General features: G+C 31.1%; 5 protein-coding genes across 7 annotated transcripts; 2 read left to right on the top strand and 3 right to left on the bottom strand.

Moving 5' to 3' along the window:
• The first annotated feature begins 1,164 nt into the window (after positions 1-1,164).
• Positions 1,165-10,208, top strand: LOC123681984 (protein bicaudal D). Its single transcript, XM_045620365.1, has 9 exons — positions 1,165-1,516; positions 1,616-1,902; positions 1,962-2,278; positions 2,397-2,659; positions 3,405-3,596; positions 4,932-5,211; positions 5,275-5,502; positions 5,555-5,809; positions 7,982-10,208. The coding sequence occupies exons 1-9, from the start codon at positions 1,304-1,306 to the stop codon at positions 8,230-8,232; spliced, it is 2,286 nt and encodes a 761-aa protein (XP_045476321.1). The 5' UTR covers positions 1,165-1,303; the 3' UTR covers positions 8,233-10,208.
• Positions 10,209-11,583: 1,375 nt separating this feature from the next.
• LOC123680808 lies at positions 11,584-13,214 on the bottom strand. Of its 3 annotated transcripts, none has more exons than XM_045618930.1 (2): positions 13,197-13,214; positions 11,584-12,552 (listed from the first exon to the last, which is right to left on the bottom strand). In XM_045618930.1, the coding sequence occupies exon 2, from the start codon at positions 12,547-12,549 to the stop codon at positions 11,662-11,664; it is 888 nt and encodes a 295-aa protein (XP_045474886.1). In that variant the 5' UTR covers positions 12,550-12,552; positions 13,197-13,214; the 3' UTR covers positions 11,584-11,661. The 3 variants fall into 3 exon arrangements, with proteins under 3 accessions (XP_045474886.1, XP_045474881.1, XP_045474870.1); XM_045618925.1 differs by lacking the exon at positions 13,197-13,214 and adding an exon at positions 13,069-13,189; XM_045618914.1 differs by lacking the exon at positions 13,197-13,214 and adding an exon at positions 12,966-13,139.
• Positions 13,215-15,886: 2,672 nt separating this feature from the next.
• LOC123670834 (flavin reductase (NADPH)) lies at positions 15,887-17,686 on the bottom strand. The gene is made up of 3 exons (XM_045604399.1): positions 17,457-17,686; positions 16,655-17,041; positions 15,887-16,162 (listed from the first exon to the last, which is right to left on the bottom strand). The coding sequence occupies exons 1-3, from the start codon at positions 17,527-17,529 to the stop codon at positions 16,014-16,016; spliced, it is 609 nt and encodes a 202-aa protein (XP_045460355.1). The 5' UTR covers positions 17,530-17,686; the 3' UTR covers positions 15,887-16,013.
• Positions 17,687-18,326: 640 nt separating this feature from the next.
• Positions 18,327-19,382, bottom strand: LOC123670833 (mediator of RNA polymerase II transcription subunit 6). Its single transcript, XM_045604398.1, has 3 exons — positions 19,072-19,382; positions 18,837-19,017; positions 18,327-18,771 (listed from the first exon to the last, which is right to left on the bottom strand). The coding sequence occupies exons 1-3, from the start codon at positions 19,269-19,271 to the stop codon at positions 18,409-18,411; spliced, it is 744 nt and encodes a 247-aa protein (XP_045460354.1). The 5' UTR covers positions 19,272-19,382; the 3' UTR covers positions 18,327-18,408.
• A 289-nt stretch (positions 19,383-19,671) lies between these two features.
• On the top strand, positions 19,672-24,603 carry LOC123670832 (glutamic acid-rich protein). Its single transcript, XM_045604397.1, has 5 exons — positions 19,672-19,994; positions 20,074-20,266; positions 20,321-21,417; positions 22,618-22,788; positions 23,953-24,603. The coding sequence occupies exons 1-3, from the start codon at positions 19,821-19,823 to the stop codon at positions 20,962-20,964; spliced, it is 1,011 nt and encodes a 336-aa protein (XP_045460353.1). The 5' UTR covers positions 19,672-19,820; the 3' UTR covers positions 20,965-21,417; positions 22,618-22,788; positions 23,953-24,603.
• The last annotated feature ends 12 nt before the right edge of the window (positions 24,604-24,615 follow it).

Genomic DNA, 24,615 nt, shown 5'->3' with positions numbered 1-24,615 from the left:
CGAGTCACCTCTCTACGATGGTGTGCCTTCGGTGTCTTGGCAGACATCGCTGGATAGCCCAACTAAAGAACCTTCCAGCGATCTCTGCCCGAAACTAGGGATGTGTGGTTCGTTCAATTTCGACGAACCGGGTCGAACCAGATCCATGGCTGAGACGACCCGGTTCAAAAGACCCGTTCAGTTGACCCAATGGTTCTTTTCAGCTCACTAGCTCAGATCGAATCATGTACGATTTGCGCATGATTCAAAGATCCGTAGATCTGGTTCTTTCGTTCTTTGTTTTTTTTTCTTGGTAAAGAATGTTAAGTTAATATCAGCTTTGTATTGTTAATCGGTATGTTTTCAATCGGATCGTGAATTTGTAATAATGATTTTTTTGAGACATAATCATAAACATAAAAGAGATTTCCATTATCATAAAGTTATAAGTTACTGGGATGCCAGAATATAATAAATTGATATCTGGTTCGTGAGATGATTATGGACCTTTCGAAAAAATTTCAAAATCTAACATATATTCCTCGTTCAAATTGATGAATTTGGAATATTTAAATGACTAATGAAGAAGTAGAAGTAAATCATTAATGTACTTTGTACAGAACACTAAATTCACGAGGTCTTGAATTATTAATTTTAACGAAAACTACCTAATGATCATTACCTGTATCTATTCCAACCAAATAAATACAGAAGATCTGAAATCCCTTAAACTGATATTAACCCTAATTAATATATCTTGTTCCCGAAAAATATTCATTTTGATCAACTTTACAAAGTTAGGTTTGAATATATAGTTAAAAAAATTCTCAAAAAATAATGAACAATATTTAAGACCATAACATTTTCAAAAAATAATAATTGGTGCATCCAAGAGAGTGCAATTACAGAGCCCACTTTCTTTTACTATCTAGAGAGAGCCAAAATAAAAAATTTGAATTTATAAATTACTTCCAATTGAAATAGCGCCCAATATGTGGTAGAATATTAATTTAAAACGAATTGGGAGTATTACATTCTTGGGCTTTGACAATGGACTACTAACTACAGGCAGTCTCAGAATTGATCAAATTAAGTATCAACCCAATGTGTATTGTTTCCTTTTTGTTATATATCGTACGCCACTGAGCATTGAAGATATGTCAGATGAGTATGTTTTGACAGCTCCACTGATCAAACACAAAACGGGAAAGAGCTTTGACAGCTGTCAGCTGTAATTAAAACAGAAATAGAAATTTTTCTAATGATGAAGTGAAAATCATTAAAATTTATTCATCAATTCCCCACACAATTAACTTCACTGAAAATGGCAACTCTAGGCGGACAAAATGATGTGGAACTTTTGAAAAATGAAATTGAAAGACTTTCGAGAGAATTAGATCAAGCAAGTAGTGAAAAAATACAATCTGCCCAATACGGGCTGGTTCTTTTACAAGAGAAAAATGAGTTACAAGTAAGATGTGAAGATTTAGAGACTGCCTTTGAAAACACCAAACATGAACTATTGATCACTCAGGAAGTAAGTAGAAACCTCTGGTTATATGATATGTACTTTGAGCCTCTCATATATTGCAAAAGCTATTCATTCAGAGTTTCATGAATTTATTAATATTTTAAGGCATTAGCAAAATTCCAATCTAGTCATAAAGAATCAACAAAATCGGGTATAGAAACTGAAGAATCCCTATTAAATGAATCTGCTGCTAGAGAAACATCTCTTAATTCCCAAATAATAGACCTGGAAAGTGAAATTAAACAGCTTCGTCATGAATTGGATCGAGTTACTGCTGAAAGAGATAGAATGCTTCAAGAGAATACTGATATGGGTAAGGATAAGGAAGATAGAGGGATGGAATGTAAAAAGTTGAGAAGTGAATTGAGGGAATCGAAATTAAGGGAGACAAGGTATTTCTTACTTTAAAAAAATAATTAGCTGCACAATATTCATAAAAATGAAATTTAAGGTTGAACTTGGATTACTCTGAACTTGAAGAGGAAAACATAATGTTGTTGAAACAAATATCTTGTTTAAAGAGTTCACAGGTTGAATTTGAAAGCTTAAAGTATGAAATACGTACTTTACATGAGGAAATGGACTTGATGCATTTGCAGCTAGAAGAGATGACTAATTTAAAGAAAATTGCTGAGAAGCATATGGAAGAGGCTCTGGAATCGTTACAGAGTGAAAGAGAAGCTAAATACGCTTTGAAAAAAGAGTTGGATGCTCACATACATCGTGAATCTTTTTACAATATTAATAATTTGGCTTATAGCATAAAAGGTGAGAAATTTTTAGACATTAAAAAAGTTTTCTACATTGTGAATTCACTCACAGGACTTCATTCTCATTAATACAATCTTATGTTCTTTCAAAAAAACTGAAATCTCATCTATTTCAGGAATGGCAGATGATGCAGGTTTGGGTAGTGATGGTGAGGATGATCTACCCGGACTGAAGAAAATTGAAGATAGTCTTTCTAGAAATTCTAGTGAATTAGCTTCACCTGATGATAAGCATGTTGACCTGTTTTCTGAAGTTCATTTGAATGAAGTGAGAAAACTAGAGAAGCAATTAGATTCTTTGGAAAAAGAGAAAATTCAGTTGACGCAGAATCTGAGGGATAATCAAAATATGGTTGAGAAAAGTCAAGGAGAATTACAGGTGAGAAAATATTTAAGTCATATTGATATAGATATTTTTTAATGATTAAATGTATCTATACAATATTTGAGTATTTGAAATTGATAACTCTAAAAAAATTATTTATCACTTTTCTTCATTAAAATTCAACATTCTATCACATTGTTGCTATTTTACCTTCATAGGAAGATTAGCTTGAGTTAGTGATATTGACAGTGTTGATATCCTTTTTATGGGTCTCATTATATCCTCTCCTCCAAATATACTTGTACTAATAAATTTTTCAATTTACAACGCTAATGTTAAATAGGAGGCTCACTTGAGATCTTTCTGTATCTACTTTCAGGTAAAGAGTCTTAGTCTCTGTTTTCTCTGGTCAGTGTGGAATGGAAGGTTAGCCACACATAGTTTCTATTTTATTTTTCTTTCAGGGGTAGCACTCTTGTTTTCACATTTGTATACTTGATATTTATAGATTGTATTACCAAATGATTTCCCATATGATTTTTTTTTACGTATATCACTCGTCTCTTCAACCTGTCCAGCTGATCTTACTTTTTCCTATTTATTTTTTATCAGGATTTAAGTCGTAGAGCAGATTGAGGCCTGTGATTATTTTTCTTTCTGTTATCTAGAATTGTAATTAAATTTTTCTTTATGTACAATATTTGTATCATCATTTATAATATGTATTATGTATCATTATTCATAAAGAAGAATGTTTTATTTTTATTAATAGTTATTTATATAACTGTTGTTTTTTTAGGTATTTATGGCAAGGCTGGTTCAGCTTTCGGCTCATGTAGAATCTCTACAACATCTATCGAACAAAGTGGATAAAAATGTTCAAACACCAGCCAATGACTACAAGAAAGTCCTAGCTCAGTATGAACAATGGTTCAAGATGTCTTGCAAAGAGATTTTGCAGTTGAAACAGGATATTAAAGAATTAGAAAAAGTGAGTAATTTAATAAGGGGTGGGCGATTTTTTTATTCCTTTTCAGCATGTCTATTATTTTATCATCGGCAAAACTGCTACACTTTATCCAAATTTAATTAAAATTAAAATTTATTTTCACAAGTTATTCACAAATATGAATATATGGTAGAAAATGTCGCCTAAGCTGTAAACAGCTTGTATGCTATATTGAACACTCTAGGTATTAAATAGGTTGAAAAATGTTGACAATGGTTGAAAGCCATTTTTGGATTTTCGTTCAAGTTCGATCTATTTGAATATGAATGTGGTAAACAAGGAAGCATTATGGTTGATCTTCGAAAAGTATGACAGGCTAGATGAAATACACAGATTTCTCAAGTTAAATAAACTAATATATTGCTAAATCAAATTTTTTTACTTCACTAAAAATTGAAAATGGAAGACCGCAACGGTAGGCTGTTTGACAGTATAAAATATTGTTCTTATAATTGAAATCCTCATAGATTAGACTTAAGAATTTAAGATTGATTTGACAAAAAAATGGCCCTAAAAGATCGAATAATTCATACCTATTGTCATGTGATGAGAAACAACCTGGTTTGGGGGAATGAAACCAAATTGAGTGTGTAATTTGTATGAGAATTTCGAAATTTTCTAGAATAAAATGTTAGATATTTTGAGAATTTCAACATGGTCATTTAAAATAATATTGAATTTTAATTCTACTACATATTTCTATAGTGAGAATGTAATGAATCACAGTAATCTTAGCAATGAAATACTTTTAAATAATTATATTTATCACTAAATCAAAATTATCTTCACAAAAGAAAATGATTAAATCAAAAACAAGAACAAATGCTTTCGTATGTGGTACTCGATTGTTGGCATATTCAAGTGACTTGAATGAAGCCATATTAGGTACAATTACAGTGGCTTAATAAACCACAGTGGCGACAAGCGTGGTCTCATTTTTGATTGGCTGAGCCTAAATATGGCGGCTTTTTGTTTACATTCTACATTTACCTGATATTTGGGATTTATTCAAAATGTAAGGCCCACTTTATTAAGTCACTGTAGTATTCTTCAGTTGAATACATTTGTTCTATATACAATCAAATACTATCAGGTCCAATAATTTTGATTTTGACGTGTGCCTGTTCAGTTTAGTCAATTGTATTCTCAAGTTCTATGGTTCTATGTCCCCATTCGCCATTTTTAGGCTCAATTTGAACGAATGGTCGCCACTATGTTTATTTAAGTCACTATAGGTACATTTACGTTTTGGCGACCCCTTTTCCTTTTTTGATTGGTTCAAATATCGAGAGGATTTGAAAAATCTCTGTTTCACAGCTTTCCAATATCTCGGATGCTACCTATACTCTACGTCAGGAAATCACCAATCTTAAAACTAAGGTCCTGGACCTGGAACAGAAAAATCTCGATCTTGATAGTGATTTGAAGTTATTGAGAGAATTTGCAAGTTCAGCCGGATCTTCGTTGGAAGAAACGCAAAATAATCTCCAGACAGTTACTGAAGAACTAGCACAACTTTATCATCACGTTTGTACAGTCAATGGACAAACCCCTACTAGAGTTGTTTTGGACCATGAAAAAGAAGGCATGACCCCAAGTGAGTTGTTGAAGTAAAATCAATTGAGTCAATATTCTATCAATGCAATGATTATTTTTTCAGTGGCGGAACAAGCACCATCTATAGGAGAAATATCAAAACTTGAACACCTAAGAAACCATCTCAAGAGCGATATACCTCTTCATGATTTGGAAAATCTCAACGATACCGCCACTCTGGCAAGAAATGTATGTACTGTAGTTGATCAAATCAAACATCTGAAGAATGCAATTGAGAACACCATTGAGCTATCTAAGACAAAGAGAGAGAATTCTAACAGTTCTTATGAAGGTAAGTGTGTGTTCTATTGGGATTATAAGTCGCTTACATATCTTCAACTTAGGTAACAAAGGAGAAAATAGCGAGGAAATGGCTGAGTTGCAAGAACAAGTCATCAGACTGAAGAGTTTATTATCTACAAAGCGCGAGCAAATTGCTACTCTACGCACAGTATTGAAATCAAACAAGAATACCGCAGAAGTTGCTCTTACCAATCTAAAAGGAAAATACGAGAATGAGAAGAACATTGTGTCGGAGACAATGATGAAATTGAGAAATGAACTGAGGCTGTTGAAGGAAGATGCAGCTACATTCTCCAGTAAGTTCAAATGAAAATCTAATACTTTTCTTCCCTTTTTCTCTATAAAATTGACTATAAGATTAGATTTATTTTCCACTGCTGGTTGTGAATGAGTAGGATTTGGATCCTGGATTTGTGTTATTTTTTCATTATGTATTGTAGTGTACGATACTCTTCCTCTCGTGAATATTCAATTCAGTTCAATAGTTAGAATATTTCAGACAATTTTTTAAGTATAAACTATTTTTCCAAAATAGAATGATAGTTGTTCTATTTTCACTTTTTAATTCTATAAATTATATTTGTTTTGCTACATAGTAGCTTCTTCAGATTTTCCTTTTTAATAATGGCTAATAACAGTTATTTACATTTTATTTTCGGATTTCCATCAAGTAAACACCGAGTCAATATAATATACAGAGTGAGTCAATAGTGCTTGATCAGTCGATGACTCATAAATTTTGGGCTAGGACAATGATTGGAATTTTGACGGAATCGACAGTACTCAGCGCATAAGATTAAATAGTTTTTGATTCTACGCTGGTCTGAAAGTGATGAATCACGATACTACCCTGTTTGTTTAATGGGAATAGAGATGAGCGATACCGTGATTTCAAGATCACGTTGTGAAACGTTCCTGTTCCTTTATGATATCAGTGAAATTAAAGCGTGACGTGATCACTGTTTAGGTATCGTATTCGGTTAGCGCCCGTTCTCCGTTCCGTGCAGCACTGGGAGTGGGGTCATCCCACTCCCAGTGCCGCTAACCGAATCCGATACCTAAACAGTGATCACGTCACGCTTTAATTTCACTGATATCATAAAGGAACAGGAACGTTCACGTTTCACAACGCTAAGCACGGACCGTGCTTGTTATTATTATTTCTATGAATCACCCAAACCTTAGCTCTTTTGTCTTTCTGTTAATTCTTTAGAGGTAACAGATTTGTGGAATATGGATATGAATAATTTTGGACATCGAAAAATAAATAATACCTACACATAAAATAATTCACATGTGAATATATATTGATAATATTAAGTGGCTGATACTGCATCAAATAAAATAAGAGAAAAACAGAAAAAGTAACAATCAGAAATGTACAAAAATATAGTAAAACCAGTTATTGAATAATTAAATTTCCTAAATATATTTGATATTTTCTATTAATTTCTGAGCTAATCAAAGAATTGTGAAATCTTTAAATGAAAAGGTATGATTTTTAGGACATCGAATAATAAATAATAAGCCATATGCATATATTCAGACGTTTATTTATTTATTTAATAATAATGATGAGTAATCAACCTCCAAACAAAATACACTCATTTTATAATTGTATATATCAAAATAGTTGAGGGGCTGTAACAAAAAAATAAGAGAAAAATTAAAAATTTCACAACAAAAAACTCAGAAATGGGTAGTTAAAACAGTCCCTAAATAATCGAATTTCCTAACTATATTTGATAAATTTTTCGAGGGAAAAATACAATTATTCCTATTTATTCTCCACCAACGACATATTACAATTGAGGAAGAGAATCATTTGAGTTTTTTATTATTATAGTTAGAATGCTTCGACGTTCTGTTTATATTTGTCCGGCTTTCGAAAACAATCGTTCGCACGGAACTTATGTTGCTAGAGTGCATCAATAAGTGCCGACAAAGGTTCCGAAGCAATAAAAACATCAGGCTGGCAGGCTGGCTTCATAATTTACGATTGCACGGACGTTGATATGCCCTGAAAATATCTGTGAAATGTTCAAACAGTGATCCCATCACGCTCTGTATTCGTTTTTCGGAACCGTGACTACCTGTGACAGTCTGATATCAGTGATTAAATCACAGTTCGTGAAATATCGCTCATCTCTAAATGGGAATGTCCAATTTTTATATCATAATCTCCATAAAATTTTGATTTCGAAATACCCTACTTGTCATTATTTATCTGTGATACTTTTTGACTTAGGCCACTTTTTTCGAAAAATTTCATGGTTATAATCCCTTACTTGGTTGTAGATTTGTGTTCGGAAGATTTAATTGGGTTGTAAAATAATGGTTTGAAGGTTCATGCAATTTCGGGGGAAAATTATACGAATACTAGTTTGAACAAGCGCGCAAATGCTCTTGACTTCACTTTCTCATTTTTTTTTAAGAATACTGTTGAAAATTAATTTTTTCCTTCTCAGGTTTAAGAGCTATGTTTGCCGCACGTTGTGAGGAATACGTGACGCAAGTAGATGAACTTCAACAGCAGTTAAAAGCTGCAGAAGAAGAAAAGAAGACCCTTAATCAATTGCTGCGCTTGGCGGTGCAACAAAAGTTGAGCCTAACTCAGAGATTGGAAGACTTGGAGGTTGATAGAGAAATAAGAAATGCTCGCAGACCTAACAACAGAAGTTTCCAAAGACCTGGAAGGTCCAATAGAGATGTCTTTTAGCGGTCTTCAAGGTCGCCAAGACCGTTGGTGTATGTTATAGCATTTATTACCACATTCTTCAACTTGTAAGTCATTATTTATTATTCTTTATACTTTCTGTTTTTCAAGAGGAATGATGATGATCATTGTTTTTCAAACACATTTATGCTTTGGAGAAGCGTAACTAAAAATTAACGAGTGTGATATAATGTATTTTAGAGTATTGAGATCAATACTTACAATGATGAGAGGTAAATTAAATTTTTTCTTAAAGAATATCTAATTTATGTAGAGATTTTATAACTTCTATATTTCATTGAATCGTGTCAATTTTAATAATACACTAAGAAAAGTAGAGTATATCCTTGTATTCTAAGTGTCAAATACTTGCAAGTTTCGATAATTGTCAGAAATGTTTTGACAGTAATTCATGGATAATCAAGTGGTATCATTATTATGAAGTATATGTCTGGAATCATGAATACATTATGAGATTTTAATGCTTGATGAATCATGAATACATTTTAATGATCATGAATACATTATGAGATTTTAATGCTTGATGAATGTTAGTAGCATTAAAAGAATTATGGTAAATTGGTATTCATAGAAAATTAAAAATATACCTATCAAAATTTCAAAATGAAATTTGAATGCTGTTTCAAAATTTGACTGTTTCAAAATGAAAGATTAGGATAACTCAACGAATAGGCATCTAATATAAATTTCCAACTTCATTAAGTAGGTGATTATTCAAATATATTTATGAGATTACTATGATGTTGTCTAGAAGTAGTTTTATCTTTTGGTAGTACTTATTTTAATTCTAACAATTTTCATGAGTATTTTATATGTTAACCCATATTTATGATTAATTTATTTTCGTGGGGTCATGGTTTACTCACATAAAAAATTAGCAAAAATGAAAAAATTTCAAATTCATATTTCTTAGGTTACACTCAATCTCCAAAATATCAAAATTAAAAAAAAATCAAAGTGTAGCCTTCGAAAGTTGAAAAGTAACTCATTATAAATGTTCAACATGTGCAATATATGCCGTAATATAAGAATAAAATGATCAAAATTTCACCAATGGTGAAATCTTCATAATACGTGTCTCAATAAACGCTTTTTTGTAAGCTTGTTTGTGCGGTATTTTTTCAAATATATATGAGTTATTTATTCATTTGAGAAAATATTATTGCACATTTCAGGTTTGTTAGTTTTAAGGAAAATTTCGGGTTGTGTCAAAAATAACTAAGAATAAGATAAAACTGAAAAATTATTCCGTGAGTCATCGTCCAATAAATTTGTTGATTTATGTCTTACTCCGAGCCTACAGACCACGGAAAACACCGTCCCTAGTAATTTAAATTCAACCGTTTACTCAATAATATTATGAAATAATTGTTAAGTTCCAATGGTTCTTCAAGATACCATGAACTGATTTTAGCATTTACTATCGAAAAATCATTTAACAATGCCCCACCTTCTAGGGAGGCAAAGGCGACACAAGAAACATTCTAGATTCTGAAATTTATACATGTCTTATGGAATAAGTGAGATATTTTATAATAATGTTAGATAAAAGTGTGTTTGTGATTCTTATGCGCTGTCATACTTTTTAACTTGGTGTTGAAAAGTTTAAGTGTTATGTGTTGTTTCAATTTAATAATAAGTATAGATAGTAAATGTTAGAATTGTCAATTTCAGGGTATTCAAGTGTTCATGAATGAACATTATATTCATAATTTATATATACTTAACTCAAATGGTGAAATTTCATTGGAACCTTTGAAAAATAAATAATGAAATGCATGCTCCATTTATATTTGTATCATCTTGTATTAGATATAATAATGTTAATGTTTTTTATTTAATGAAAGATTGTAGTTTTTATTATTGATTTCTGATGTTGTTATTGATTTCAAAAAACTGATATCTAGTTAATGTTAATCCTATGTAATATTTTTAATATAATATTATTATTAACAGCATTCTGCTTCTTATTTAGCAACTAATTTTTCATTTTCAGCTGAACGAAAATATTTTTCTATTAATATAATTTTTATAAATAAATTATAGAACATGAAATAGTGAAATATAAAAAGTTTGATGGTATCAAACATAGTTATGGTCTTCAATTTTTAAATGTAGAAAGAAAAAATCATAGTAATTTATCAATCACTCAATAACATTAGAAGTGTTACTAGATCATTGAGTGTTACACATGAGCATCAACATGATGAGATGATTAGTTTCAGCTTTAATAATTTTATTCCTAGCAATAAATGCCTGAATATATGGAGGATGATGCACAGTTGACACTGGCCTATCAAATCCCTCATAATTTTGAGGGTATTTAAATCTGGAGAACAAAAGGCAAGGGTGAAATATTATTGTCTACTTCTTGGAGAAACTCCAAAGTTCGATGAGCAATCTAGGAATGTGCGATGCCTTGAGGAAAAAGACGCCTGGATGACCATCCATTTGGATGGCAGTAAAGAGGTCTGTAAGGCATCATCAAAATAACTTGTTATAATTGTCATACTCCCTCAAAGATTTACTACCAAAGGTAATAATCTTCAATTCATTCACAGATACTAACAGTCATTTTTACCCTTTCAGTCGGGCTTGTTCTATGTGTTCAGAAGCTTACATATGCTAGTGGTAAATTTCACTAATCGTCCAACTGAATTTTCCACAATTCTGTCCACCTGATCTTTTGAGCGTTTGACGCTTGTTTCAACAACTTAGTTGTCATGATCAGAAACTTTATTCTTTCTCGGAGAAAGTATCTGTAAGCACTCTGGGTGTATCTTTTGAAAACTAAAAGTTCGCGAGAATACATAAGAATTGAAAAGTCTTGAAAACTGGTATTCGATAATACATTAGTATATACGGAAAGTCACAAGTCAATCTACTCGTATCAGTCAATTGAAAAGTAATATTAAAATGGTTTCGGAGAGCTAGTAGTGTAAATTACGTATCTTGACATTCTTTAATATCCCTTAGTTTACCTGGCAATTCTTAGTTTCTATTGTGCTCAGATACTAGCAATCATCCAATAAAAGCACCTAGAGACGAATAGACTGCAACATAGGCGTGAGACATATTAGGTTTACATCTCATGAGGTCCAACATATATTTTGATTGGTTCAACAAATTGAAACAAAGTATCATCCTTGAAACTCAAACAAGAGAGGATTTTCATATTATTAGATCATTGGATGCAAGTTTGAACAGAAGCGGGGGGATTCTTGAAGATGCCAATATCGTAAAATTTTGAGAACTTTCAAAAATACATTTTCTATATCTAGTCACTGCATACTTCAAAAATTCTGCCTAATTCAACCAATAAAAGATCCAACATATATATAAAATTTATTTTTACACAATTAAACTTTTCACGATTAAAACAGCTTATTTCATTAAAATGCATAGCTTCACCTATGAACTTGATTCTGATACACGGTAGTCATATTTTTTGAATGCCTTATTGAGTAATTTTTGTAATAAATATTTCGTATAATCGATAGTCTCAGCCTTTTTATCTCGAACCTCATCGTTAGTAATTTCAATTTCGTAGGCCATCTGCCAAATCAAATGAAATTCTTCTTTGAAAGTGGTAAGATGCGTTGTCAGTTCACTATGTTGCATATCATCCATCTGTTTCTCTAAGTCATACAGCCCTTCATCAATTCTTTTCAATGATCGCATTTCAATAGAATCATTATCGTTATAGGTAACATTCTGACCTGGTTTTGTTCTGTTGTCAGATTCGAAAATATTCTGTGAGCTTTTCGAATTTTTAAGTGTTGAAACTTTAGGATCATTAGTGTTTTCTTCTGAATATGACTCTTTTGGTATTGGCTCAATAACTTGTAGTCTTGCATTATCTATTTCCGAATTTATAATTTCGTCCTCTGTAGGTGTAGATGTGTTATTATCAGTTATTGATGCATCTAAATTTGATATTGGTTCATATTTTCCCAGTCCTTCTTGACTTTCAGTTTTTGAGACTTTTAATGACTTATTTTTTCCTAATTTCTTCACGTACAATATGCAAGAACTGAATTTTCTTAAAACAGGTATATTTTTGCTTTTCAATATTTCGTGATTCATTTGAACCTCATCACTTTCTCCTGATTCCGAAACTAATACGGTACTTTTCGATTTTTCCTTATGTATATCACTTTTTCTTAATACTGATAGATTGGTTAAACTTTTTGAACGTCTAGTTTGATCGGTCCTATCCAAACGTTCTCTGCTTCTGGAAAGACTCATTCTCCTCAAAGATTTTCTTAATTTCTTAAGTCTGCCGCCTGTATTACCCATGATCTATAAAGAAGAATAATATATATTTGATTTTCTTCTCTTAAATACTTTGGGATAATATTTAGGTATATTTTTTAGGGAATACTCAAATAAGACATTTCGTAAACATTATATAGTATGGTTTCAAACACTATGGTTATAGACATAGTTTTCAAGATCGAAAAGAGGCCATTCAAAATTGAAATTTTCATTCGTTTTTCTCTACCTGCATTATTGAGAATATCATCAATTAATGAGGATCTCAAATATTTGAATGAATCATCAAAAATTGTTGCGATATTAATCCAGAATGGATTTGATTTTGCAAGTTGAATTATTTTGAATCAGGATTTCTTTTAAATCAACAAGTAAAAAAATTTACTGAGGTTCACCGGTCATATATAAAACAAAGTCATCTTTTTCTAATATAAACTTACTTTATTTTTATAATACTATATATCTAATTGTCCACAAAATATTCGTAAGATAAATTTAAGAGGTTTAAATATAATCCACAAACATAAACATTTATGACGGTACCTAAAATGTGTCGTTTAGAAAAAATTACAATCACTGATGTGTATCAGACTTCTAAATCAACTGAAATGTGAAAACTAGGTAGGTACAGCATACGCAACAATGATTAATTAGATAAGATTATAGATTACCAGGGACTATAAACAGGTCACATGAAGTTAACAATCTAAAAAGTATATGTTTCATAGTGATTGAATCTATTATCGGTTTTTATCACTTCGTCCAATCCTAATTTGAAAAACATTTCTAATTCGTCGAAATTATTGATTCGTATTATAAAGTAAAACATATATTCACTACTAGGAACTTGAAATATATTGGAAATCGAAAAAAATATATTTTACAATTTGAAAAATGCTTGTATTTAGAGAAAGAATACAAGAAATTATTAGAGAGCAGTGGTGTACATCTTCAGGGCGGTATTTGGGAAATTATAGCTCTACTCACAGGAAAGAACTTTCAACCAACCGTTGTACCGAAAAATACATTAAACAATGATTTGACAAAAAGTGAAGATAAGCATCCTTCCTTGAGACAATTTATACTCCATTCCATTAAAGAATAAATTGTTGTACGAAAGATATGTTGAACAATTATTAGGAAAAAAATTGAAGATGAGCTTCATTCCTGAGAATGTTTTCAAAGGCAACATTCTCATTGATCTGAGTTCACTTAAATCAGACACCAAATGCTTTGTTTACCATAAATTGATGTCTACTAGAGATTGTACCTAAGCAGAAATATGAGTTCCCATATCCAAATACTGACCTCGCCAAAATCTCGTAGAGAGTGAATCACAAAATTGAAAACATTGGAAATTTTACAATAAGCTTTCCTCCAATGTCAAATCTGATATGTGAAAAGTTCATATAGGTGCTAAATATTGGGTTTTGAAGAGGTTTCAACTCGGGGTCAAAAATATTCATCCAGGGCTGGCGTTAGGAGTGAAACAGTGAAGTGACCGATTTAGGCGTCTCTATTTGAGGGGCGGTAATTCGGCTCAGTTTGCTGGCCGCCTTTTTCATATTTTAACCTTGATTCTTAAGCATAAGGTTGTTCCACTTCGCTGTGTTTGTCAACATTATCTGCAATAAAAATCTCTAAGCCGCCTGTACACACATGGGAGCCCAACCAATATAAACAGAATTCCCCATTATCCTCATTGAAAGAGGGATAAAATCGTTAGGTATTTCATACAAAAAACAACACTACCTTCGCTTTCCAATTATTTGGGAGCTGATGTTTACTCATTCATCATATAAAAAATTCTTAGATTTTGCATTCGAAACTAGTCTCTATTAAATGCCAAATGTTTTCAGTAGAACACATGTTTGCAATCCTAATTAGTTTTCGAAGCAATACTGAAACTTTGAATGCCCTACAGCTTTTTGTATCTTGTGATAGGTAATCATTCATCGATCGTATACAGTCATGTGGTTATAGTACTTGCGGATTTTATTGATCGATGTTCAATATACTTCTTTCACTGGATTAGAATCTATTTTTTTCACGCACGATTGCAATATTATTCAGAGAAAGAAGAAAGCAGGTGCTAATGTTATTGAAGCTTTTCGAGCAGGGGCGCCGAAAAATTCTTTGCTTCAGGGCCAAAATTTCTCGCGCCGGCCCTGTATTTATTCAGTAATAATTTATACTAATGTTTTCAATTTTATATTTTCAGAAGTTTTGGAGCATTTAAATTTTCTTTTTTATTTCTTCTAGTCATCAAAATCAATAGATTAGTTTCTCGAACTAAGAGAATAATTGCGCCATGACAACCAAATTTCATTCTATTATAGTTTCAGAGAAAATAAAGTACTGGGGATTGAATAAAAACTTCAAAATACCAAATAACCCTTATCAATTAATCTTCAAATTAATTTAAATGAGATATGATTACTTCAAACTTAAATCAAAACACTGTAAACGGATACCTACCTCAAAAACTTAGTTTTGGAAAGAGAATAAAAGTCGGTTGTAGCCATATCAGGACAACACGGTGGTTGATCAATAAGATTTCGTTCCATTAAAACAGGTCTCTCTAATTCTCGACGAGTTACCTATATCTATAAGATATTTTTATTGCTTCAGTACACGACATTTTATTTGTAACATATTTTTTCTATATTTTCATCTTTTATAAAAAACACAATAAAACATGAACATTGGCTGAGAAATTGTACCGAGAGTGTTCTCTAAGCATTTGTAGCGAGCTCTGTTCTCGAGCTTATGCTTATTTTATTTAAAAAGTTCACAAATTTTTCAATCTGCTTTAATAGGTACCTACTGGAGTTCTTCTCCAAAGGTGAATCTTATTTTGCAACTGTCTTTGCTGGATGGCTGTCCTATAGTGGTTTTTCCAAGACCAATAAGAGAGTCACTTTATTGCCTCTAGTTGCTTTATAATATTGCGCTATTACCAACTCAAGAAAGGGCCATGGAATTTCTTTGCTAACATTTTTAAGAGCCATCAATATTTTCGCTTTTAGGATGTTTTGCTTTCTGTCCAATGGGATAGGATAATTGTGAATGACTTTGTCTCTAATACCATTTGCAAAGGCACTTTCATAATACAAAAATGCTTGATCTACGTCAGAAGATTTTGATAAGATGTTTGCATCTAAAATTAATTCAAAATCCTCATTTGCCCCTCCCTCTTTTCGTTTATAGAAGCTACTGAAGATCTACCAGATATATAGGCAAATTGCCTTTTATGAAGAACAGTGCAGCTTTTAAGACAGTTGTCTACAATTTCTCCACTGAATTCAAAAGAAAGGAGCTGAGGCATTTAGGATTAGGATTGAAAAAAAAATTAAATGAATAACAAAAAAATATTATTTATTATCATTCATATTATAAAGTTTTCAAATACTTTCCAACAAGCAAAAACCAGATAAAATATTAGCTTTAAATTCAACAATAAAAGGCTTTGGAAAAAATATTATAGTTCACTGGGGTTTATTGCAAATACCACAAATTTTACCGTAATGTTCTGGCATTGTCAAACTTTCAATAAGGAATTTTCCAAGTGCATATTTTGTTATTACTCTTCCAGGACTTTCATCTTGTTTCACCACATAATCATTTCCAGGTTGATCTGAAATGTACAAAGAAAATTTAATATCAGAAAAAACTATCTCAGTTACTATAGCCACTTATTAGTTTAATTACTTTGAAGTACCTAAGTTTCTATATCTTAGTTCCTATTATTTTTTGACAAAAATTAACTAGTATGTCGAAAATTTTCAAAATAAAACTGTATCTTATAACTTAAGCAGCTGAGATTCTGAAAAGTATCTTGGACCTTATATGTTTTAAGAGTCCCACTTATAAAGGAACTGAAAAAGTATATTATTGAGCATCTGTAGAAGTAACTCAATGTAATAAAGGGTAGTCAAATATGTTTCAAAACTATACTTGACAGTACTGTAGTGTTCGAATCATAAATAATTAGGTTACTTAAACTAAGCAATGTTTCATTTTAGCTGTCCAGGAAAAATCATATGTTAATGAAATTCCATTCTTTGAAAATATTCAAAAATAACTTGAATGTAATAATTCTTCTGTAGAATAAAATAGACTCAGTTACCTGCAATGTGTGGCGGTAGAATAGCGATATATTTCAAATTGGACTCTTTCACCACATCTAATTGTCGACGATGGTCAGCATTCAAATCATGGAACATGGGGGGAACATCAGCAGGTTTCCAAAATAGAAAAGCAGACAGACAAACCGATACCTTTTCAACTCCATGTTCTTTCATTGCCTTAATAATATTTTTTGTTCCTTCACTCAATATTGTGGTAGGTTTTAAGTCATTTCTTGTACCAAGAACAACAACCACACCTGATACTCCTTTAACTGCTTTGGAAACATCATCGTAGCTTAGAACATCTCCCTGAACAATTTCTACCTTACTTCTTAAAGCTTCTGGTAATTTGGAAGAATCCCTAACAAATGCTCTTACATTAAGACCTGAATAAAATGAATTATATAAATTTCCACAATATAAAAGAGAGTAGGGAAATTTCAGACTTTCTATAGCCGTGATCTAGTCGGTTTTCCATTTGACGGTTCGCCTACCATCTGAGCTATGTAGGCACTTTCAGAGTTTCCAAGTCGTAGATTGTAACTTGACAATGGATTATTCCAAAACATCAGGTGAAAAACCGACTAAACCACGGTTAGAAAGTTCTGAATTATCTAATATTGTTGAACAACCCTGAAGTGAAATATCTCAGCATTATAACATATTCATTTTAATTTCATTTCAGTTAAAACAATATTGCTTTTTTTTCGAACCTCAAATTTTAATTCTTTGTGTTACTGATTTTAATGAAAATGGAGATATAGTTTCCAATGTAATTATCTCATAAATTCAAATAAATACCTTTTTCAATTGCGGCTTCCACGGCGCAAATACCGGTCATTCCAGAAGAACCAAATATTACTATTTTCTCCATAACTTCAGCCCTTGTATCAACAGTAGGTACTTCACAATGACTAAGGGAATTCTTCCTCCGTTTAATATAATGATTGTGCTTCAATTTAATCTGAGTGAATAGATTAATGAATAATCATAACCTTCAAGTACTTTGATTATCACCTGCATCGCTCGCTGTTGCCATATAGAATACTAATAAACACGATCAGTGGCGTAGGAATTGGGATCATATTCCATTGTTGAAAATTCTATTTTACTATCAAATGAAGGTGAATTGGAATTTAAAAAGATTACATAGATATTTAATTGATACTTTGGTGAGGCGTTTGTTTCTCAAGCCAATTTCGGAGCATCCTCTCTTAGAGGATTGCGGTGTTTCATCACGAGACCACTGATGGAGTTATCAGTTGAGCAACCAGAGGTCCCTGCCAAATGCACCTTCATCACCATAGCGGAGCATGATGACTTTGCCGTAGAACGGTCGGGTTTATATCCCAAGCTGTCCAAGATGTCAAAGAGCCAACTCACACTTTTATGCAAATTCGCCAAATTCCTTTTTCATAAAATATGATAATAGCTTTTCAAGAGAAACGAGTTCCTATCCTGTAGTTTCCCAATTTCTAAAAGATTATAATGCGAATCTAAGTTTGCACCTTGATAAAACTCATTGATTATTTCAGATTCTCCAAATCTCCATAAAACTTTATATACAAAAACTATATGAAGATGATCATCAATCACAAAATGTTATTCTAAATTCATCAGGTCACTAATGTTAATATCTATTAATTATTTTTACCAAGTATTGCCTCTTAATGATAATTTCAAAACTTTTATTTGAACAAAAATAATATTACAAAATTCAGTCAACATTCAAAAGGAAAAACATAAAACATCTTCAATTCAGCCTGGGTTTCTTTTCTGGAGGTGGTTTTATTTTTTCCTGTTTCACTTCAGGTTTATCCTTATCGGTATTTCCATTTTCACTTTCTTGCCTAGGAGTATGAGGTGTTTGTGCTGGTTTTGGTAAGGGAGGTATAGGTAATGGAAATTTCCTTATCAATTCACCAAGCAGCATATCAACTCTTTTTCTTTGGAATAAAGAACTTGGTTCTTCTTTTGGTTTCTCTTCTTTTGTTTTCAATTTTTCATTACCATTTCTTTGCGATTTAAAATCCCAAAAATACCCTTTACTTGGATGATATCTTGAGAAGCTTGAAGCTTCTTCAAAGGAAGATTGTAGATGATGTACCGTTGAGAGCTGAAATAAAAAAAGTTTTTATGGTAGACAAGGATCAATCAATATCATGGTTTGTTGAATCATACCAGACGTGAATTCAGAACACTAGCTAAATCAGGAGCTTGATAAACTATTCCAGCAATTATGTAGTAATCTGCTAAAGGTGTTGTTTGATTAGGCTGTGGGCCATGTCTATGTTGCTTCCGTATGACATATAAGATAGGTTCTTGTACATGTAAAAGGACATATTCTAATCCAGTCATGTTCCTAAAAAGGACAACAATTAATATTTCGATGAGATGAAAATAAGGAACTACATACTGTAGTTGGTCGGGATTTAGCCTTTGCATTTTTACAATTTCATTGTTACATGTTCGATCAAAAAATGGATTAGATCTATCAGAAAAATAGTCCATAACATTCGAAGTGTTAAGAATAGGTATCCATGCAGAGTCATGCCAAGATAAACTCAGTAAATTGTCTGAAATACTTGGAGTGAGACCTAATCTTCCTGGCATCATTTTATTTGTTTTGAACTTCCAGAATAGCTCTCTTAAAAATTTTAAGAATACAGATCTGTACCAAAATAAAAACAGTACACCACAAAACACTAAGAAATAAATATTGAGGTTGTCAAAAAAAAGAGGTTAGTAGTTCATTTGAGCAAACACAGAATATATTCTAGATATTTCCTTAGACCTAATATCATTGATATGGATAGGTCCCACTTTTCCATTGATTAATGAAGTATCTTTATTACTGAATTAATGTTTATGATGTAACTTTATTACTGAAGTTACTTTACTCCAGTAAACTGAAGAAGAGCTGCTTTACTCAAAGATGTAACGTACATACCTTATCTATAAATTGCTCATAGACTAATCTTATCTTAGACAGAAAAACTGGAAAATGGAAATAGTTTATCTATGACACTATGACAGAAACAAGACTAATATAAATAATAATAAATAAACAAATATTTTTAAATTTGGAATCTTTCAATAAGCGAATCTTCGATTTCCATGTAATCGACTGAATCATTTTAGTCAATTTGATACGTATTATTTACCATGCCTTTAACAAAGGAAAAAAGAAAACTCAATAAATTGATTCAACAGTCCGACTCTGATGAAAGTGAACATGAACTTTCTTATTATGTGAATGATAGAATTAAGTTGATGAAAGAAGTTTTGAAAATAGTAAAACCTAAAAAAATAAAACTTATGGCACCTTCTTGTCTTAGAGTAAGTTTATTTTTTGATTATTTTGTTTCTACTCTTGTAGATCTCAATTTTTTTATGCTTACCTTTTTTTTGTATGCAGAATGTCGATTCTGAAGAAATAAATTCCATGTTACTGGAAGAATTATTGGGTATATCTAACAAGCGATTAAAATATATTTTCAATGGTCAAAGTTTAGATGAAGATAGTAGTACTACTAGCGAAGACAACCACCCTATTGATGTAATTTCATTGGATGACATATCTGATGATGAATTGGTGATAAATGTAGATGGTAATAATCCCACTTATATAGTGCTTACATTTAAGTGACTTATGAATTTTATAGATGATGAAGATACAGGTCAAAAAAAGGATAGAAAAGATTCTAAACATCGTAAATGTAAAAGATCAAGAACAAAAAATTCTGTTAAATTAGAGATAGAAAAGAATGAGAAGTTGCCAGAAGGGGAAAATGAAATTGGATCAAATAAAAATCTTATGAGTGTATTGGAATTGCTGGAATTACAAGCAAGAGCAAGAGCTATCAAATCTCAATTACTTTTAGAGAATGCAAAAACTCAGGAAAGTATTTCATTAAGTAAAATCCCCACAATTGAAGAAAAAGTAGGAAGTGATGATGAAGTAATTATTCAAACTACTAAAACTGAAGAAATAATTATTACATCTTCCGATTCTGAGTATGAAGGAATGATCAATGATACATCTGAAAAAAATAATGAAGAATTTGCAGAAAACATTGACATTGATAAACAAAAAAAGGAAAATATGGAAGTAGATAAATCGACAAATATCAAAGTTATTGAGAATAAAGAACTGACAAGTGATGAATTATTCACAAATGAAAATAATAGAGACGAGTTAAGTGATAAAAAGGTCGAAATATGTGATGAAAACAAAGAAAAATCATTGGAAAATGATGAAATAATTCAAATAAATCTAAGTGATGATGAAATGAATGAATTGAAATGATGGGCACTAGTTAATACTAGCTGATACAAAGCTAATGCTTTGTTGTGAAATTGTAAATAAGATGAAATAATTCATTAATTTTTCAGAAAAAAAGGATCCTTTTATTTACTTAATTGAGATTTTTCTGGTAATGTGATAAAATAAATTGAATTCACTGAAATATTAGCACAAATTCTATGATAGAGAAATTTATTGTTTGTTTATTCATTAATTCATGATAAAATTATCAAAAAAAACCTGTACTGAAAAATTAATGATTAAGAGTATTGAATATTTTAAAGTGAAAAGAGTGCATATTTGTGGAAAGAAATCCCATCAGTCTTGCTCCATAATAATGAACAGATAAAGAAATATTATTGAACAACCACTGTTTCCCTCTAATATGACTTTTATATTTCTACTTTGAGATGACAATTTTCATTCAATGGAAGTCTTATTAAAGGAGAAATTGCGGTAAGTACTGAAGAAGTTAATTCCTGAAAGTATGGATGACCCTGTTTTAATAATTGATTTATTCATTGGTGTGATAGCATTATTTTGAAAGAGGTGTTTTGAAGTTGAAAAAATATATTTGAATTAATAATACATTTTGCTTTTCATTTACCATTTTCATTTTTATCATAATAGTATATCACCTTTACCAGATCACTAAGTGTTAGATGTTTTTCTTGGAGACAGTGTAAGCTTTGGTGTTAGCTTTACCAAGTATATATGGAATGGAAGGTATGGAAGGCCTCAATAATTTCGAAAATCGCCCTTAATAAATTATACCAAAAATTTGAGGTTTTTTATATTCATAGAATTTAGTTGTTTTTTTCATCATTTTAAATATAATTTTTAGGTATTAATTTTTTTCAATTCAAATATCATTATTCATATCTTTATTGTTATTTGCGGTTACTTTTTTTTTATCCTGACTATCCTTGGTGTTTTCAAGAGCAGTGTTAGTGTGAGTAAGGAGCACTGATTTTATGAAGTCTTCATTAGTACTATATTTATATACTCAATTGTGAAAAGGTACTAGAAATCAATATATTTGTTAGTTCAAATTCAATAGGTATTTGTTTAGGTATAGTCATTATATGAGTAGTTTGATAATCATTCAATTTATTCAAATAATTAAAAAATGTTTCAATTTAGCAAAAGATGATTCATAGTTATAAAAAAAATTCTTTTCTAATGAAGATATATCGCTCTTTGGTTAGATTGAATAATAATTGAAGGAAAGTATTGAAAATCTTGTTTATTCTTTGAAAATGCCTGATCTCCAGAGAATTATTCGGAAAATAGCAGAGGAAAATCGGAAATCAATCAAAATTCTATAACAACTAGTTTTTTGCGGGATTTTCGATATCGCTTTTGATCATACTATATTGAGATCAATGATAAAATCAAATAATGAAAAATTATACATATCAAAAACATGGAATATTGTCATAAACGATTATAAAATATGCGACAAAAAAAATGCAAAGTAATTGAAGTGATTAGTAAAAACCCTCTATACCCTATGAAAAACCAGTAATGTGTGGAAACCTTTAGTAAACATTTAGTTCAGCCAGTTTTTCATTATCCATACGTTAAGAAAAACGGTATCTTTCGAAATTTTTTATAATTCAATATTCTCATTCTGAAACAAAGCATAAATTTCAGTATGTTGAGAACTAGCAACTGAAATAGTCAAAATGCCTATTCAAAAACAAGACCTCTTAAATTTATGTGCCTTGGCTGTACAAAATGAAGATCTTATAGTTGGCATAGGAAAAATGGCATTGGCCCTGTCACCTAATGCACAAGCATTCAATATTGCCAGAGGTGTTGCTGGTGAGTAAATTAATATTTTTGAAATATGCTTCAACAACTTCTGATGTCTAAATATTTTACTTCTTTCTATCAGTTATACAGGGTGTAATTTGAGTCGTTGGCCATAGCCTAGTGGTGAACGTAACGTTTCTTGTAATTTTTATTTTTCCAGGGCGGAACTCATATTAATGAGGGTTTTACTTTGGATTTTGAATTTCTTTATTTTTTACACGTTATTGCCATGAAAAAATACATAATTCCGTGTAATCTATTCAATTTTTACTTTGAATGGCTCACTTTTCTCAAAAGACTAGCAAACGACAGAATTAATGTTTTATGAAACTTTTTTGAGAAGTGGTTCTATTTTTATTTCTTTCGTGATGATATTTGATGTTATCTGCTGAGTTTTTGGATTTTATAGCTTTCTGTTCAACTTTTCTTCATTCTTAAACCCTCAGCACCTACTGAGTGTTGTAACATACTGCGTAAAATATTCACAGTTTGATCATGAATACATGTAATCAATATTTTACACAGCGTGTTACAACTCTCAGTAGGTGCTGAGAGTTTAAAAATGAAGAAAAGTTGAACAGAAAATTATAAAATTCAAAATTTCAACTGATAACATCAAATATTATAACGAAAGACTTAAAAACAGGATTTTAAAAATTTTTAAAAAAGTATTTTAAAAAAGTTACATAAAACATGAATTCTTCAGATTTCTACTCTTTTGTAAGAAGTGAGCCATTCAAAGTAAAAATTGAATTCATTGCAATGAATTGTGTATTTTTCCATGGTTATAACGAAATTTCTCTAAAACGTGTAAAAAATAAATATTTCAAAGTCTAAAGTGAAAAACTCAATAATCCGAGTACTGCCCTAGAAAATTTAAAATCACATGAAACGCTTTGAAGGATTATATGAGCAAACTCACCAAATTCAAACAAAATCGGACTGCTGATTTCCAAATTATGTATACCAGAAATTTAGGCCAATTTTCGTGAATCACCTGTATCTCGGTAACTAGTAGTCATAGCATGCACAACAAGCTACTTTTCTGAAAGGTCTGGATGACCTGCATTCACCACTATCCATTTGACCAACCACTCATGTTACACCCTGTATAAATTTTCCTTGTTAATTGGTTTTTAATAATTCGAATACCAACACTTTTCACCTTGGCAGGAATGGTATTCAATAGGCTTGGCGTCAATAACCAGAGCGGATATGACAGATCTCCTGTAGGAAATTCAAGATATGGGAAACAAATTCCTGCTGGCGAATACATCCAGAATCTCATGAACGAGGACCAGCAAGAAGAATTGATCGACAGAGTATCTGGAGTTTTGGGCAATAGAAGCGAAAACTTTTCATTCAATGACCTTTTGGGAATGGTACTGAATAACTCTAACGTAAAAAATTTGGTAATAAGAGAAATCAAGAGATTTTTGGAGAGTGAAAACTTATCATGTAATCGTTCCTATGACTGTTGTTCCAGGAGTAGGTCTTGTTCTAGATATTAAATTATTTCTGCAGATTGAACGCTAGCGATAACTACTTAAAACTATTCTTATGTATTTGTAGTCTCAAGATTTTGTTGATTCAAAACTATTCAATTGGATCGAATCAATTTATATATTCAAAATCAAAATCTCACAAGATGTGAAGAGACACTTTAAATATTATGTGTTATTTGACTTTTAAATGTTTTTTGTGATTGTATTTTTATTTTGTATTTAACTGACTTTTTAATTATTGTCAATATGATATTATTTTCATTCATTGTTTTACATTGAGCTGGAACTTGATTATGACAATAAAGAATTTCCAAATTTATCAGTTTCCTTA

The sequence above is a fragment of the Harmonia axyridis genome, chromosome 1, assembly GCF_914767665.1.
Source record: "Harmonia axyridis chromosome 1, icHarAxyr1.1, whole genome shotgun sequence".
NCBI classification, from domain to species: Eukaryota; Metazoa; Arthropoda; class Insecta; order Coleoptera; family Coccinellidae; genus Harmonia; species Harmonia axyridis.
This window is presented reverse-complemented; position numbering and strand designations above follow the sequence as displayed.